An 18,906-nucleotide genomic window follows, 5' to 3' on the forward strand; every position below is an offset into this window, starting at 1 on the left:
CTGGAATATAAGCTCTTAAAGAAGGCACTTTGTTTTGTTCAAAGCTGAATCTCCAGTACATAGAACAGCTGGAATATATTAGCTATTCAAATATTTCTTGAATAGTAAGTACAGTAACATATTTTACTTATTTGAGAATCTTTCTTAAAACTAAAGCAAAATTCCTTTATAAAAAGTATAAGGTGAGTGGTAGATGTCAGTCACAGAACCCTAAAGGTTACAATTTACATAGAAAATATTTTGAATGCTGCCTCTTTTGTTGGGAAATGAGGACTGTACTGGAAAATGTTGCGTTAATATATTTTTGTTTTGTCATTCTCCTTCATGGCTGTCTCACTAGTTTCCCTGCCACAGGAAAGCAGAGTTGGTAGACTAGTAGGTGTTTATCAGATGATGTCAAGCCTGTTTTGTTATGAATGTGAATAGTAATTAAGCTTTAAATAGGATCGAGCTTGTGGAGGTGACAACAAGATCTTACAGGAGATTTTTAGTTTTGAAACTCAAGTTTTTGTCAGAGGGAGAGACTTCCTGGAAGATGGTTTGTATACCCAGTACAAAAAAAAAAAAAAAAAAAAAAAAAAACCTTAAAACATCTATACCATTAATTGTAATATATTTTGATTATGATTTTCTATAACCAAATCATTGTTCTATACAAATAATGACGTATTTCATATTTATAACAAAACCTAAAAATAGATGTATCTTTACCCTGCTGGCAGTGTAATGAGAAGAGTCTATTACATTTGAGCTTAAATGATAAGTAAGCCTTCATGACTTACATGTATGTAAGTTGACTCATGATTTGATATTTAGCCTTTGGAAATATTTTTGTGATATACATTTAAAGATATATGTATCTGAATGTATGTCTGCAAAATGCTCAACTATGTCTCATACGAAAAAATTTCCAAAGTTTAAGTTGATCATGAAATTTTTAACTAATCCAGATTTATTCAGACATGACAAAATAACATGAAAATGAAACACAGAAATGTTTCACATAGGGCATATATAAGTATATAATATATATAATGTTTATATATGTAACTTTTAAAGGGGCATATGGAGCTAAAGCTTTGGTATTCACTTAAAGTCTATTTGGTCACGACAAGTTGATGTGTTTATTTGCTAAGCAATTTTTATCACTTCACTTGTTAAATAAACTCGTATGTGTTAAATACTGAATTTATGCTATTATAATGAGTAAATGAAAAACTCTCTAATAACTATTATATTTTCAGTTCTATTATCAGTAAATAACCCTTTTTTTGTTTGTTTTCTGTCATCAAGGGGATGTTCTTGAATTTTTTAATTTGACACTCCTATCCTTTTACCCAAATACGTCATTGTTCTAATTTTAAAAAATGTTCTACTTTTAAAAAATCTTAAACAATGAAGCTATCATGCACCACATTGAGAGAGCACATCCTCATAATAAATAGTGAATTTGCGAATAGACGTAGCTAGTTAACTCCTCTATTAGCCCAAATATGTATTTTAAAATAGATACCATTCTTGTTCAGAAAACAGACAGATCCCTTGTGGGACCTGAAATATACCATTATCAACATGCCCCCATGCTACATGCGTTATGCAATATAGCAAAAGCAACCAAGGCAATAACTTATCTTTGTTCAAGTCACTTGTGGCACGTCAGTCAAGCGAGTCATTACTGCACACTATTTCCACTGTTATCTGCTTTTCCTAATTACTATTGCTTACTCTGCTCTCATGGAAACTGCAGTTTGACAGGATGCACTCTATTAATGTAGCAAATAAAAGTAAAGCAAAGCTTTGGTTTCTTTTAAATTATTAACAGAAAGATAGTAGTAAAGTTAAAATGTATGGATGGTAATTTTCAAGTATCGTCTAAATGAAATGTCTAATAAAAGGAAAGTCTGAGCACTGGAAAGGTCATATGGCCTTTAACCTGAAATTCATTTGTATTTGGGGTAAAGAGAGATTGTGACTGAAATCACACAGAAGAGGGGAAGAGACTTATCTTACCTAAGGAAAGTGGATAAAGACCTGCAGACACCCCCGAATACTCTCACTCACGTATCCCTTGTGGGACAGGAATGATGGGAATTGACAAGAAAGTGAAGTATTTTTTCTTTTTAATCTTGGATGAAATGACTATAGAGATAAAAATTGAAATTAAAATCCTAAATACTTACCATCTAAATAGGAAACTATATTTAATCAAGGATAGCATGACTCCAGGAAACAGCTCAGCCTCCCAGGGATTAGCTATCCACTTAATGTTTTCTCCTAAAACTGCATCTCAAACTTGGGCAAGTAGGAGTGTGTGTTGCTACCTAATAGTTTGAGAAAAAAGCTAAGGTAAATGAAACCCCCAATTTTTCCTACTACAGACTTCAGCATGTTAATGTGAATCAAGAACCTCCCAAGAGGGGTATAATATAGTATGTCTCACATACATTTTCTATGTGGAATTATTTTTTCACAGAATTATTAAATTTCACATGGATCACAGTTTGGAAAACACTCTTGTGTGATCAGGAACTCTGTTTCGCTGGTTATCTCCTCTTCTATGGTAAAAATCGTCCATGATGACTCAGTATTGAAGGCAAGCCAGGCTCCCACAGTCCATGGACCCCGAGCCAGCCCTGACAGTCATGATTCTGTGTCTGCTTTAGAGCTTCCACACAGCACAAAGCATTTCTATCGAATCAGCTCTGCAACACCGGAGTCAAGACTATGTCGGATGATTCAGGTTACATTTTAAAGTTCCAACCTAACGCAAAGAGAATTCAGGCCCAATTCAGTGCAGATCCTTACTGAGAATCTCTGGAAATATTTTGAGTTATAAACTACTTTTCTCTCATCCTCGCCCAGTAAGGGATTATTTCTGATGCCTCTTTAGTCACGGCTTAGAATGACTAGCTTCATTCCACATCCACAAAGGAGTCCTAATGGAAGGCAGTTCTATGTCACTATTACTTTGTCACTTACTTAAACACTTTGGCTAGAGAAAATAACACATTCACTTTTGTCATTCCTTGATAAAATGATTTTAAGGAAATAATCAGGCTATACAAACCAACACTCTGAGGGTACAGTATAGGTGTATCTTTTTACAAGTCAAAAAATCTTGTAGGCAATGATGGAGACTTGGGAGCAAAGCTTACAGGAAGAGTAAATTAAGTGATATTTGAAGACCACGCTTAGAAGAAATAACTTGTAAAGGAATTGCCAGTGGTTCAAGTAGTACTATCTGAAGGCTCATTTGAGGTCATATTTGATTCAAATTTATTTATTTCATTCAAAATTCCAGTCAATTAGGTAGCACATGGAAACAGAGGTACAGAGAATAGGACACACTCAAAGTTTGAGATGACTCACATGGACTGAAACCGAGAATACAGTTGAGGAGAAATTGGGGCTAATAGGAACTGCGTGGTATTCCGCCCTGCTTAAGGAAAATTTCTGATCCCAGGGAGAGAACCAGAGTGCTAATCAAAAAGCGGGAGCAGTAGCCCATCTCACATACTGTCAGAATGGACTGAAGTCAGTGGCTTAGAATTCTGTGAACAGAGAGATGTCTGGGACACTCTCCAGGAATAAAGTTTAGGGCACGACAAATTCACCCACACCCACTGGGAAGGGAATCAAAGACACATGGAATGTTTTGCTGTTACACTCAAATAAGATTTACAGCTCTGTAAACGCACTTAAAATTTAATGATTTATATAATGTTCATTGTGTTCTTTGATAATCAAGCGGAAAATGCACACTTCCCATATGTGACACAAGTTAATATTATTTTACAAGACCAAACCAATGCTCCATTTTCCTCTTCTCTTTGCCAGCATCTTTAATAAGTATCAATGTGTAACCCGCCAGTATTCAAAAAGCACTCCTTGCCCTACAAGACCACTCTTTTACTCATATGTACACACCTTTTGCACTTGGTTCCTGAAGTTTACCCTCCAATCGTGGGTAACAAAGGTTTGAAAGCACTGATGCCGTAGAACTTTACGCTCTGTCTTTTCTGTTAGGGGTGATGCAGAGGTTTCAACAGCACAGTCATCCTGTTGTGGAGAAGAAATGTTTAGCATAGCAGCGGAAGTATTGATTTTTTTCCTCAAAACTTTTCCTAACTCTTCCCTCACTTCCTTGAATGTCAGAAATCTGAATCATTAATGAAATCACACTCTACTTCTCTTCCCACATCAGTCCATCAACAATTAAACTATTTACTTTTTCCATTCCCAGTACCACCAATAGAAGCCAGGCCTTTATTTACTCCCACTGGAACCACTGCAAACGCCTCCTAAATGATCTCTGTGTTTTCAGTCTAATTTTCCTACAGTTTCTTCTCAGCAAGTAGCCAGAGAAATCAATATAAAATGTAAATCATATCGTATGTGAGATGAAATGGAGTGTGGTGTATTAAGATGCCCAGGATCTTGCTGACACTGAGCCTTGTTCTCACTGACCCCTTTGCCTGGAGCTCACTACCCCGGTGCCCCGTTTTGGGCATGGCTGGCTTCTCATTTTTTATGCCTTAACTAAATTGCCACTTTCTCAGAGAGATCTTCATAGACCTCATTGCCTATCCTGTTGAACTATAGGTACGCTGTGTCAGTTTCAACAACAGCATATACTACAATTATTTTTACACCACTAACAATTTGCAAATAAGTAATTGTTTTACTGATTTGCCCTTTGCATCATCCGTGTGCCTAAAGAGAATGTAAGCTCCCTAGGAACAACAAACTTATCAGTTTTGTCTGTCAGATACTTTCTCATTCCCTAACCTTGTATAGCTTACTTACCTTCCCTGTGCCTTATTCTCTCCATTTGCAAAATAAGGTTAATAAAGGGATCATGGGGAGACTTAAAGAGATAATTCAAGTAAAGTGCTTCTCAGAATACCTAACACAGGGTAAAGGCTCAGTTATATTAGGTATTATTATTACCATTCTCCTCTGTGTTCTTAGTGTCTAGAAAAATGACTAAAACATAGTGGCATTCAATCGATGTTGATTGAATGGGTTAATGAGTGAATAATGGCATAAGGAGGAAGGAAGCCCAGAGAATGAGTTCCAGATTCCTAGTTTCCTAGAGACTTAGGGGAGCGATGAGAAATGGGAGTGGAACACTTAAGTGATGGGCAGACAGAGCAGAGGATAATTGCTCCGAGACACCACCATGTTTTTCTACTCAGCAAGTTGTTCTTCAAATTGATTTCAGCAGAAGGATCCCCAAATCTTTCTCCCCACAAAAGACCCCCACATCTTTTCAATACCATTATCAGAAGCATTCATTCATTCTTCCTTAATTAACTCATCCATTCCTCAATCATAGCTAAACTGTTCAATGTGAAATTTCTTAGAAGACTTAGCTTGTTGGTATAACATTTTTGTCAATTTATAAATAACATCAGACAATTTCCTCATTAAGTAGCAGTGAGAGTTTATTTTTAAAAAAGAAGAAAAGAGTAAGTTTCTGAAGGAATGGGGATTACTTCTAAGGGGAAAGGGATGAGCAACAAGGGAGACAGAAATTATCAAAGGCAGACTTCAAAAGCTTCATCATTTCACCCAGGGTCAGCCCTATTCATCTTCATTTGTACATTGACAAATAGTCTTGTAACAAAAGTTCACAGAATCCTGATTCCTTTTCATCCTGGGTGGCCACACAGACTTACTGTAGCAGGACCTGAGGTTATTAAGGTTGGACCAAGTGTTAAGGCAAACATGCTCAATTTTTCCCTCTCTTTATTTTATCTGGGTGGGCCATTTACACTTTCCATGAAGCAAATTTTTCCACCTGGAAAATAATTATAGAAGTAACCTCTTCTGATTCCCACACCAAGATCTTGTAAGGACAAACAAGGTACTATTTTTATTGAGTTCTTGAATATAAGGAAAGACTGTACAAAACAAACAAACAAAACCTATCGCCCATAGATACTTGATTTGAAATTTTTATAAGCCTATACCAAAGTAGGTATATGGCATGCCTTATTATGAGGGAAAGGATTAGCCCGAAAGTAAGCAATCTGAATATCAGAATGGTTTAAGATATATGCAACATACCTTGAAATTAATATAAATAATACACTAACTCAACATTTCTCAAAGTTCTTTGATGGTTATAATCTGCAGCTTGAAGCTATAAGAATCACTGTTGAAACACAGATTCCTAGGCTCCATCCTGTTCTCCATTTCAGAATCCCCAGAGAAGGAGCCTGGGAAAGTATTCTGGTGATTCATTTCTTATGAAACTTGGAAACAATTGCTTGACCTTTTTTTAGAACCACTTGGGGCCTGTGATGATATACACATGCCGGGGCCTCATCACAGACACACTAAATCAATAACTCTTCAAGTGGGCCCCCAGAACTGATGATTTTTGCAGTCTCCTCTAGAAAACTTTATGTCCAGGAAAGTTTGAAAACCATTGCTCTCTTTAACATTTTGCAGTAGGGCAAAGTTGGACTTGCTTTATTAAATACTAAAGAATTCATTTTGAGAACATTACGTGAAGGCAAGTAATGTTTATTAAAATAACAAATTATTGCTTTTTCTTAAGTTATATTTATTCTTTTTAATATTCAGTCATATTACTTAGTAAGCTTTTCATAAACAATGCAAGAGAAAAGTTCAAAGCCATTTATATATTTTTATGACTTATATACTGCTAACGAAAATAACTGTTTTATTATCCAAACACTAAATTCATTGTATTTTATATATTTTCCAAAGTTAGTCAAATTTCCCTTCAAAATATTCAGATAAAAATAGTACATATACAGCTGCATGACTTACTATTTGATTTTTATCTCAAATTGAGACATATTATTTCTAGTCCATTAATACATTTTTCCAAAATAAGGGTCTTTTTGTTTCATTATATTTCATTTATTCATAAATTTATATTTTCTTGTCTCATACTTCTTCTGACATTTTACATTTTTCCTGTATGTCAACTCTCTAATTTTTTCTACATTTTTTCTTTAAATTTTATGGGTTAACATTTTTCTCCTTTAAACTTATTTCTGGTTTTTATTTTTAAAAATTAGATCTATTTTGTGTATATTCATTATTATTAGTGGCTCTCTTCCTTTATCATTGAAAGACATGGAAACTTCCTTTCCTTGAATTTTGAAACCAAAGAACATTTTCTTACAGTGAAGCAGGAAGGCTTGGAACCTTTTAGAATTTGCTTTTTTTATCCATTTGTTTTGCTTTTACTTCTAGAAATTGTCATTCTTACTCCCACATTAATCAAGATTACACGTTAGGAGGCTATGACTGTACAATTCTGCTTCTTTCAACATGGAAAGTTTTGTCAAATTCTTTATATAGCTAATTAGCACGAGTGGAAGAAAATCCACCTGCCCTCGCCTCTGTGAGTTTGCCTTACTAGGAGATCTATTATAATATTATAAGATTATAAGATCGCCATGGTATAAATGTCCTGATACAATGTAGGATCATATCTATATCATTCTGATATCTTTTAACGGTATGATCCATGAAAATGTTTATCATTTTACCCTTAGAAAACTGTTACTAATAAAAATAAATGAAACTAATTCAATATGTTGCTGTGCCTTCATATATTTTTTTATCATATTTTGAATGCCTTCCACATTTCCGAAAATATATTTTGCAATATGGGATACGTAAAAGTGAGTAAGGTTTGATCAACCTGCAGAGGTTTATAACCTAGAAGGAGAAATAAGATACGCAGTGATGTAGCAAAGTGGAAAATGATGCAAGTCTTAAGAAAAATAATTTAGGAACTTACTTTGGGAGATGAGAAAAGGAAAAGCTTTGAGGCATCAGGGCAGGCTTCATATGTAAAAGCAGCATTTGGGCAGAGCTTTAAAGAATGGGTGTCATTGGGGACTGGGAATCAAAGCAGCTGGAGGCTTTCCAGGCAAAGAGAACGGAGTGAGAAAAGATGGAGAGAATTGAGAATTGTAGCAGCTGGGGCATAGTTCAGAGGACTGGGTGATGTGGGGGAAATTGCAGTGGACGTAACTTAATCAGAAATGTGGAGGCACCAATGATACCTAATTGAAGGGGAGAGAATGCCATACAGAGTGCTTGTTAATAGCATTTATTGAGCTCTTACTATGTACCAGGCACTTAGATAGGCACTTCGTACGCCTTGTGCAATGTAATCCTCACAATAATAGTGTGAAACGTGTGTCAAGTATTATCCCATTTCACAGATAAGGAAAAGGATTAGAGAAGTGAAATGAGCAAGAAAGCTGAGTCGTGAAGTGAATGGCCTCACTGACCCCAAGGGTGAAGTGCGTTTACGGCCTTAGGGATGTTAGCCCCACTGCAGAGTGGAAGGTAGAGTAGAGAAAGCTGGAAACGGAAGGTGGGAACACCATCAGCAGCTGACTACGGTGCTTTAAAAGCCCAAGTAAAGTACAATGAGGGCCTGCCTATAGTGGTGGCAAGTTGATTGGGGGAAAAGTAGATTGTCTGATCTTTAGTAGATTGGCCCTAAGATAACATCAAATGTGTGTCTAAATTAAAGTCTCTTATTACGTCTATCACAACATGCTCTGGATTTCTTTTGTAGCAGTTATCACAAGTTGTAATTATAGGTTTGTGTGGCTGTCTATTTAACATCTCTCTCCCTCTCTAGGCAATAAGGTCCAAAGTTACAGGGACTACGCATGTTAAACCCAACACTCTATCCGTCTACAATAAATATTTACTGAATTTAAGAATGGATGGTGGATAAATAAATGCAGAATAATGACTTCAAGAACTGAGGTAGAAAATTGAGTGCATGGGGTTGGAGTGGTGAGGAGAACAAGGGAAGGGAGAAATTTTTTAAAACACTCTTTCAAGATACGGAGGCTCAGGGATTGTGCATTGCATAGAACGAGGAAACAAGAAAAAGGAACTCACGAAGAGAAAATGGTGCATGATGTTTTCATTTTAAGGCTATATTTCGCAGTATTTACCAATAAGCTCAACCAGTTCAATAGACTTTATTTTTAATTCCACCCTCTTTTTAATATTTAGTTTGCTCTTTTTGAGAACTTTTTAAAAATATATTTTATATAACTGAGTCAAACTAATAAATCTATTTTTTCCCTTTTTCTATTTTATTGATATTATTTAAACAAAATTGGCCAGGATTACACCCTATTTAACTGTGACCTTAGATAATCACTAGCTATGTAGCTCATAAACCTTTTAGTTCTTTGGTAAATTTTTTCTCTTTTTTTCTTTAATTAAACTAATTTTCAGGAGAGCCCTCTTAATTCTGGGAGAATGAATAGTCAGGTTCACAAAATTTCTGAAAATGCTTAGCCACCATGAGTAATGCTCAAAAGATGTTGTCTAAAACTCTGACTCTTTATTCACCTTGACAGAGTGGCAGTAACCAAAAATCAGTCTTAATTAATATCTCTAATTTGAAATGAGTTTCTCATTTCCATCAAAACAAAATAAGTCCTCTTTAAAAATTCATTAAAACCTAAAAAAAAGCATTCTGAATCAATAAACAAACTAAAAAGGACCAAAGATATGAGAGTTCTGAATTATGCTACATATGTTGACATAGTAATAAGAACAGAGGAAGAGCTGGCGAAAAATTTACAAGACTAAGTCTGACTCCAAGATTATTATAAGTGTGTTCTTATCCTGTCTACAAAGAAGAAATTAACATAGAATAGTTCCAAATTGAGAAATTAGGAAAATTTTTGCCACATTTAGAGACTATTTCTTTATGGAATTAGCTTTTTCCCACTTACCCGTATCTCGTTCATATCTCAAGATTTGCAATTAACACCCTACAAAATATACATTGCTCTTTAATTTGTAAAATAAAAACCTAAGCTTTAAACTCAATAAGTAAAGCTTAAAAAATGATACGAGAGATAGCACAGTTAAATAAAATACTAAATTGCAACTCAAACAAAAGTTATCTTCCCATTCCTTACCAACAAATCCAGGACTTGTCTACATCCAATGATTCTGAAAAATTTTCCCCAAGGAAAAGAAGTATAATAATCTGAAATTCAAGAAATGTCTCACACAGAAATGAAAAATGATTTCAGTGCTGTGTGGTTAGAGAATTGTCTCTCAGCAATTTATAATGTGCTTACGACTTAACTGCTTCATGATTTGGTAATCGTCAATAAAAATAATAACAATTGCAATTACAATACCTGAAATATGCGTAGCACATAACAGTATTCATAAAAACCCAAAAGCAACTAAAGATATTATTTTGTTTCACTCATGCATACACATTTGAAAAAGAGGCATCCCAAAGCTTCATATTTATTTTTCTAAAATCATGTTAATTTCTTATTTATTTCAGGCATTACTAGAGACTCAAAATTTACTGCGCACTCAGGTTGCAAATTTTACCTTCAACCTTGGATTTTCAGGGAAGTTTTACCACACAGGTAAGAAGGAGCTTTGTATTCTCAGGGAGCGACATATAAATAGGAGAGAGGATTTTAAATGTTTCATAAGTAGGAGAAATAGAATATCCAGACTGATTATGGGAACAACTTGGGTGCTTTATCTGAGTAGCCGGATCCAAAGATCAATGAGCTTGTTTACCTTGGCAAATACTTTAGAATCAAGGGCGAAAGACGAAGAGAATAGACTTTTTCAACTCAGAAAAAGAAACTGTGACCATTCTTCTAAGTATGACTATACATCCTGTGACTCAGTGTAGTCTAAGTAAAAAGTATAGTGATGCTGATGATGATGACAGTGACGCTATAATAACACTAAAGGACAACGTTTTAAAATTGTGGGATAGTCGAGGTGACAGACATTTTTGTACATATTATTTTCCTTTGGATATTTCCTGGTGATGAGACAGGAATTTTATAGCCTCAAAGAAATTTAATAGAATTTAAGGGTCATCTTGCTTAATTTACCTTCCCTTGCAAAATTTTTTCCTAAAACTATTGCAATAATTTGGCCCAACATGCATTAGAACCATCACCATCGGGCCTGTCTTTCTTCCCATCTCCATGCAGCTACAGCTGCCCTTCTGTTTACTCTCTGACTCTCAACAAATTCTCAGTGTCACCAGTGTGCACGCATGACTCTATGTTCTGATATTTCTCACCTCTTTACCCATCTTCAGCTCCAGAATTTGACTCTTTTTTTCTGAAGATGAGCATTATAATGTCTGGCACTAGTATAAAGAAAATTATGAGCATAACAGTGATTGTCTTATAATAATGACAAAAAATAGTGCAAAATGGTATGTTGGAGCCTGTATTTGGGCAATACCTACTGTCTGCTCTTATTTCTGCATCTGTGGTGAAGCCCAAATGCTGTGGTTAGGACTTTGCGCTGTTGTTATTTCATAGTATCTTAGAGAAAACATTTCAAAGTATGCTTTATGCATGCATGCAGTTTATTGGCTCATTAAAAATATCCTGTGCAAAGGTAGTCTTTAATTATTATAAATGTAGTTCATTTGCCCAAAGAGGCTTTTTAATGTTTACCCTAAGAAGCTCAGCATGGTTTATTAGAATACTGAAGCAACAATGTCTTACTGGCTTTTCTTTAATACTTTTTCCCTCCTGCTTTGAAACATGCAAATCTTTTTAAAGTAATAGAAGGAAAATTAGTATTTAGAATAGTTGATAAATCCAATGACTGCATATTTTAAAAGGACATTTTGCAGAAAGAGATTTGGGTCATCATATCTGCACAGGCAAAGCAATTCCAGCTTACAATTTTGAAAATAGACGTGGTTTTGTAAATCTTCAAAAGCCCCCTCCGGAAATGAATTCAGGCCTAAGAAGCCCTGACTATGAAGTCATAAAGCAGATAACTCTAAAGGCTGTATCTACTCATGCAGGGAAAAAAATATAGGATTATTTGGGGTTCACACGCAAACAATACTATTTTGTCTTAAATAGCTGTATAGTGTAAGTAAAGCCATTCTTTTGGCTGAAATACATCTGGATAACTGCCTCAGCCTTGACTTATTTTACCTATTCATACCTATTAAACTTGCCAGACATTTGCCAAGTTAATGTTGATAGCAGGTTATAACACTTCCCGTTTTCTTTTTAAAATCCTGAACGTGTACACAGTACACATCCACTGGAAAACGAACAACACAGTAGATAACATCACAGGGATAATTGTTGGAGTAAGATAACCCCCAAAAAGACATTTTAATTTTATCTCTTAAATGGACCTTATTGCCTCTTTCTGTTGGTACTAACCTAACAAAAATAACAGAAGAAACCCTCTATTCTGTTGTGCTGTGGTGATAGTGCACTTAAGAGATTAAGTAATATGTATATAAATTCCTAAGTCCTAAAAGTTTAATTTCTTTCACATAAATATGAAACTTCAATTGATTTGTTACTTTATCTGTAGAATCATTAAGATGCATCCATAATGTCTTTCCAGGGTGCAATCACATTATATTGAGTACTTATTAATTCACTCAGGGACATCAAGGTCTCTTCCAAGAGCAACGTTAAACGTTCTTGCCCACTCTCCAGAGGGCATGTCTCTTCCCTATGTAGTCACATTCCTATGGAGAGGTTTAACTGTATAGAAAAACCACCGCACATCAGGGAAGTGCTTTCTTTACACTTTGGCTGTGATGTGTAACCATGAGAAGATGGCCTTGTCACAGTGACTGTCTCAGTTCTCTTCCAGGATGATCTGATTTCCCAATGCATAAGGATGCTGATTGATGACCCTCATTGTTTTGAAGACATTTAATCACACATGCCCAGTGTAATAATGATAGATTCTGCATTTCTTAGGCTGCTTCACTTATTTGTATTTTCCAAGTATTCTTTCCTGTTCAGTTTCTCTGCCCTTCATGCTAAAAATCTCACCCAAAAAGGGCGTGTCACTGAGCCTTCTCTAAGTCAGTCACTCACAGGTGCCAAATTGAAAGAGGAAAGACATGCTGCTGATTAAAAGGAAAAAAAAATAAAAGTATAGAGTTAGGAGTAGGCTATTTTAGTCTGGAAATATTTAGAGCTGGATTGGAATTGCACAATGAAAGTTCAATTGAAAACTGGAGACGTTGCAACGTTAAGATGCCTTCTAGGAGTGAGGGGCTGCAAATCTTTGTGTGGGATGTGATTTCTGGTGACAGTTATTGCCATGCTTTGTAATTCAAGATCAACTAAATATGCCTTGATCAATTACCTCATGGATAATATTTGCAAATTGGATAAATATTGGTCTTTTCCATGAGACTTCATTTTACAAAAAATACAGCTTTATATAAATCTATTAACTTTCAAATATGAAATTAAAAATAAAAAAGTATTACATTCATTCTCTTTTGTTTGTTTTGTGTTTAGTTTTGCTTTTCTGGCTAAAGTATTGGTTCAAAGACTAGACACTGGAAACAGACCGCTTTGTTTGAACCCAGGCTCTGATATTGCACTAGCTACGTGAACATAAACAGGTTACTTAATCTTTCGTGCCTCGGTTTTCACATCTCCAAAATGGGAGTAATAATAATACTCTCATATAGAACAGTGCATAGCATGTGCTAAGGGCTATGTAAGTGTGCATCATCACTTTTAAAAGTATTTTTGTATAAGAATCAAATATTGTCAAAAAAGTAAACAGTGAACAATTCGCATGGCTCTATTTTCTAATTTTAGAACTATAGGTAGCTTTTAGTCAATTTCCATCACCAAACATTTCTTTTGGTTTAGTATAATATTTAAAATTAGTTTATTCTATACCTACCTATGTGGAACTGTGCCAGGTTCAGTGTATAAAGAAAATTAGAAACATCTTCTTACCACTTAAGAATTACAATATTTCATACATAGTGAGCAAATATAAGGCAGACATTTGTACAAAAGTGATAATGCAGACATTGGAATTTAATATATCTTATTTTAATGTTAGAACTGTGCCTTAGAGGAATTAACCTATAGCCAGATCTTGCTAAAATTATTCTTATCATAAAGTACTTTTAGAAACATACTGTTATCTCATGAAATAGATCCTCCAAAAGTGGCAACACAGAAATGAACTCTAAAATATTTTACTTCTAAATTAAAAGACTTTCTCTTCTCTGGGAACCAGGAAAAGTAAAAGGACATAACTTTTAAATGAGAACAAAAAAACCGTATTTTTAATTAATAATGATATAGATTTGAATCTAGATCAAGTTAGAAGTGAAAAGCTCAATTTGAACACAGACATTTTAAGGGTCTGTGGTCGCATGTGAACTACAAATTATATTCTCAATATAATTTAAGCATAAATTACGTATAGGAAAATAAATGTTTACGGTGAGTCAAAAATGTATTATTTTCATTTAGTCAGATTTGAAAACGTTTGAAATTCTGCTTTGGTCCCTCAGCATGACTTGGTATGATATTTTTCATTAAGCTATTTCTAGTGTCACGAGCTTGCCTTATGTGGCTTTGAATTATATGACCTGTATAAAATAGAGAAAGGCTGACGGGAAATTAATCCATGAAGTGAAAAAAAAGTTTTAAATATCCCTCTCAACCTTGTGAGGAGTGTTTATAAATTAACGCACTTTCTGGTATAAGAATTACTAAGATTTTATGATTAGTCACATACCTGTTTGTATCAATAGTCTCAAAATTTTCTTAAAATTGAATAATTGACCTCCTTCCTGGTCAAGTATGCATTATGTGCTTTCTGCCACTTCCAATAACAATCAGGGCAGTTTAAAGTGAATGGAAGCATTTCTCAAACATTCTGTATTCAAAGCACACAGAATGGGGAACGGACTATCAATTCATTCACTGCATGTGACATAAAGTAACTCTTTCTAATCTATGCCTCAGTTGGCTGAATTACGGCCAGGAGAAACACTTGGTCTACAGCATCAACACATCATGCTTGAACTCCATCTGAGGAAGTAATAAACTTCCCTTCCTTTGGATTTCAGTATGTGATATTCTTAATATATTAACAAAGTCGGTGAAGTATAAGTCTGTAGTACTAACAATTTTAGTTAAAATTAACAAAAATTAAGAATTTTGTCTGCTCATCTTATTCATAGGACTTTGTCATTTTTAAAAGTTCTGTTTCTTTACTCTTTGTGTAGCATCACCTGTTGTGGTAGTAACAGTGCCAAAACTCTGATTAAACTTGGTGGTCCTCACACCTTTTGAGGACTATGGTTTACGGTCTGTGTTCCGGGAATAATGCACATATGTAAATACAAACAAAAGTTGGCATGCACGCCAGCAGACATATGAAGCTTCTAAAGTTCACTGACTTTATATTAATACAGACTGAATTAAATTAATCACTTATTTGCTGCTCTGGGGAAGTGGTGTGAGACACTGCAAGTGAGAGGGATCCAGTCCCTGACTTTAGAAATTAATAATCTAGGCAGGCAATATTTTTAGGAATGTGTGAAAATATGTAAATTTAGAACACCACAGTTATAAACCAATAGATATTATTTTTAGGAAGAAAGTGGTCCTAATATTTATGAAATGCTTACGATCTGCAAGTCGCAATATTAACTGCTTTAATAAATCGATCTCATTGATTCTTCACAAAGAGACTAGGAGATGGGTATTTATATCCCCCGTTTCACATTAGGAAACTGAGTCTTAGAGAAGTCAACTTGTCCAAGATCACATAATCAAGTAAATGGCAGAAGTAGGGACTCTAATCCAGGTATCAATTAACACCAAATCCATGCTTTAAATATTTCATGGCACTACTGCGTGATCAATGGAATCTTTACCATAGGACACACAAGTGGAGTATTTGGAGAAGACTCTTAAAAAAAAGACCTTTAATATTTATTTGGTTAATTTAAGTAAAGAATATAAAATCAAGCAGCCATCTATAAAACATACTCTCTCTTGAAAAAATAAGCGAAATAAATACACCTCACACTATAAGCCAAGATTTATTTTACTTTACTTATTTAGTCAAGTATCTAGAGACCAAATAGTAATCAGTTCTTATATTATTGATTCAGGACACTTTTAAATTGGACTGAATATTGTAAAATTATATAAAAACTATGATTTCGTACAGTGAAAATATTCTAGGATGGCTGCGACATAGTAAGTTTCCTTAGAAGTAAATTGTTGTTGTTGTTTTTCTTTTTTTTCTCACTTGTGGCGTGACAAATGGTTTTTTCTATTCTTAACAAATTTTCCTAATGGAGGATGAGAAATTAATATTAGTTTTAAATTCTCATGTCAAGTTTTTATTGTGTTAATAGATTCATTGTTTAAATTTTATGAAATATTTGTGTTAAAGTGAGAAATGTTTACGTTTATAACGTTAAGTTAAAAACGTAAGGCAAAAAAATTATTTAGACAATAAGAGCTCAGTTTTTGAAAAAATAAGTAGACAAAGATTTAAGGAAAGACATCAAAATGTCTGCACCAGTTGGTTCTGGAAGATAGTGTTTGTTTTGCTTTGTTTCTGTTTTGAACTTTATATATCACTTGCCTGTGCTTTCCATATTTCTTCAATAAGCATATACTATTTTTATAATCAGAAAAAAATTAAACTTAGTTAAATTTTAAGGTTAATTATAGATTTATATGTAAGAATATTTTTAAGAGTAAAAGTAATAATTATCTCTGATCAGATTTCCCCTATGCATGCAATAAGGAGAGAATTATTGATTTTCAAACAAAAATAAACCATCTAAAACTAGCTCTATTTTTTTATTACCGCCATATGCTAGCATTTCGAAACAATGTCAGTGATAAAATACCCCTAAATTCTAAATTGAACAACTATTTGAGACCAGCACACCTACCCCACCCCATCCCACTCTCCAACCCCACTGCCTCTGATGTGATTTAGACTATGGTCTAGGCTATTTTTTTTTATTAAAGCAACACAAAACTGGATTTATGTATCAGTAATAAGAAGTATAACAAAAATCTGACAAACATAACCTTTAAGCTAATACAAAATTTTCACTTAAGCCATTTTTAACTGTATGTTTTACAGGAACTGAAGAGGAAGATGAAGGAGATGACCTTTTGCTCCGGTCTGTGGATGAGTTCTGGTGGTTCCCTCACATGTGGAGCCACATGCAGCCCCACCTCTTCCATAATGAGTCATCTTTGGTGGAGCAGATGATTCTCAACAAAGAATTTGCACTGGTGAGCACGTTTGATTGCAGTATTTTTCAAACCAAGAGTTGTGATCTATTAGTGGATTGTAAAATCAATTTATTGGGTTGAATCCAACAGAAATAGAATAGAACAGAAAATATCAGAGTATATCACATTATTGAGTGCATATTGCTTTGTGTTATTTTCTTTCCCACATGTGTGTGTATACGTATTGGGTCGTGATGTGACATAAAATGTATTTCAAAAAGTAGGCCATTGTCAGAAAGTTACCATCTGCTGTTTTATGGAAGGCTTATTCTTGCATTTATGAAAAGGAAAAATAGTGTTTTCTCCATCGTATTCCTGGCGCATTATAATTACCCTCTCGAAAGGCATTTGTTGCAGGGATGAATAAGTGGATGAATGAATTGAATCATTAGAGTAACCAATACGTCATAGGATTGTTTTGAGGATACGTATAACATGCTTAGAGCAGTGCCTGGCATACAGTAAGCACTCAATATGTGTTCATCAACAATTATGACCTCTCTAAATGCAGACAAGGAAGCAGTTAGGTCTTGCTTTACAAAAGTCAGATTTTTTTTTAAATATAGATTTACAAAAGGTTGATCTTCACTTTATTTTTAGGGGATATCTAATAAATTTTTTACTACTTCACAGCATTGTAAAATTAAGTAAATATTCCCTTTTCAAAAAATAAACTTACCTTGAGTCAGCATACTGACTTCTTTCTGTGCAGTTACCCTGAAAATAGACTGCGTTTATCATTGGCTTAAACCTCCCTCACCTCACTCCCACTCCGAAGGCTTGCTTTTTGGCATGTAGGTTATATTTCATAATGGTTGATTTCACCTGTTTGTGTAATTTCTTTTTTAAAAGCTATGCCGAGAGCCCTGGGAAAGACTCAGATGTAATTGCTTTGTAATGAAATGTTGAAAGCTATTTAGAACCCATTCAGAACAATTACATTTGTTTATAAAGTGTGGCTAGAAGCTACACTGAAGTCTATAAATAAATTTTGGAAAATAAAAGCTTATTATATGTTGCATAATCAAAGTATTACAATTGAAATGAAGCCCATTAAACACACATACTCAAATGACATTGTCTTTTTCCTTCTGGTGTTCACGTCAATGAAACTTCTCAGGGGTGCTGGCCTGGTGGTGTAGTAGTTAAGCTGAGCACCCTCTACTCCAGGGGCCCAGGCTTCTCACATTCGGATCCCAGGTGTGGACCTACACCACTCACGAAAGCCATACTGTGGCAGCGACCCTCGTACAAAATAGAAGAAGATTGGCTCAGGTTCAATCTTCCTAAAGCAAAAAGAAGAGGATTGGTAACAGGTGTTAGCTTAGGGTCAATCTTCCTCACCAAAACAGAAAAAAAAATGAAAAATTAAAAAATAAAACTTCTCAGGGCTCTTCAAGCAGTGACATTCAAAACCCCACTTTTAACTGTAAACATAGGGTGACAATATGTGTGTTGTCCAGACAACCAGGAAATATATTTCTTTCTTATTGAATTATTACTTTTCCATATCCAGATGACACTTCACAACCATCACCAGTATCAGGATGGGATAGGACAGTGAAAAGCACTAAATGAGATATTGGCAGGCTATGTTTTACTCCTGACTGCTAGTTACAAGTTCTAATACAGTTGGCAACTCATTTAATGTCTTCATACCTCGGTTTCCTCCCCTGAAATGGTAATGATTCCCTTTTTCATTTTCTAAACTACAAAGTATTTAGATAATTAATTTACATCAGCTCATCTGCCAACCAAAGGCGCTGGACTAGACAATCCGTTGATCAAT

General features: G+C 34.7%; 1 protein-coding gene across 2 annotated transcripts in view; it reads left to right on the forward strand.

The window, feature by feature from the left end:
• The window catches only part of NDST4 (N-deacetylase and N-sulfotransferase 4), a 388,880-nt gene that overhangs the window by 252,877 nt on the left and 117,097 nt on the right, over positions 1–18,906 (forward strand). For both annotated transcript variants that reach the window (XM_070259711.1, XM_005607874.4), the window contains 2 exons: positions 10,340–10,427; positions 16,963–17,117. In XM_070259711.1, coding sequence (XP_070115812.1) covers positions 10,340–10,427; positions 16,963–17,117 — 243 coding nt within the window. The remainder of the gene's footprint in view (positions 1–10,339; positions 10,428–16,962; positions 17,118–18,906) is intronic.

The sequence above is a fragment of the Equus caballus genome, chromosome 2, assembly GCF_041296265.1.
Source record: "Equus caballus isolate H_3958 breed thoroughbred chromosome 2, TB-T2T, whole genome shotgun sequence".
Lineage (NCBI taxonomy): Eukaryota > Metazoa > Chordata > Mammalia > Perissodactyla > Equidae > Equus > Equus caballus.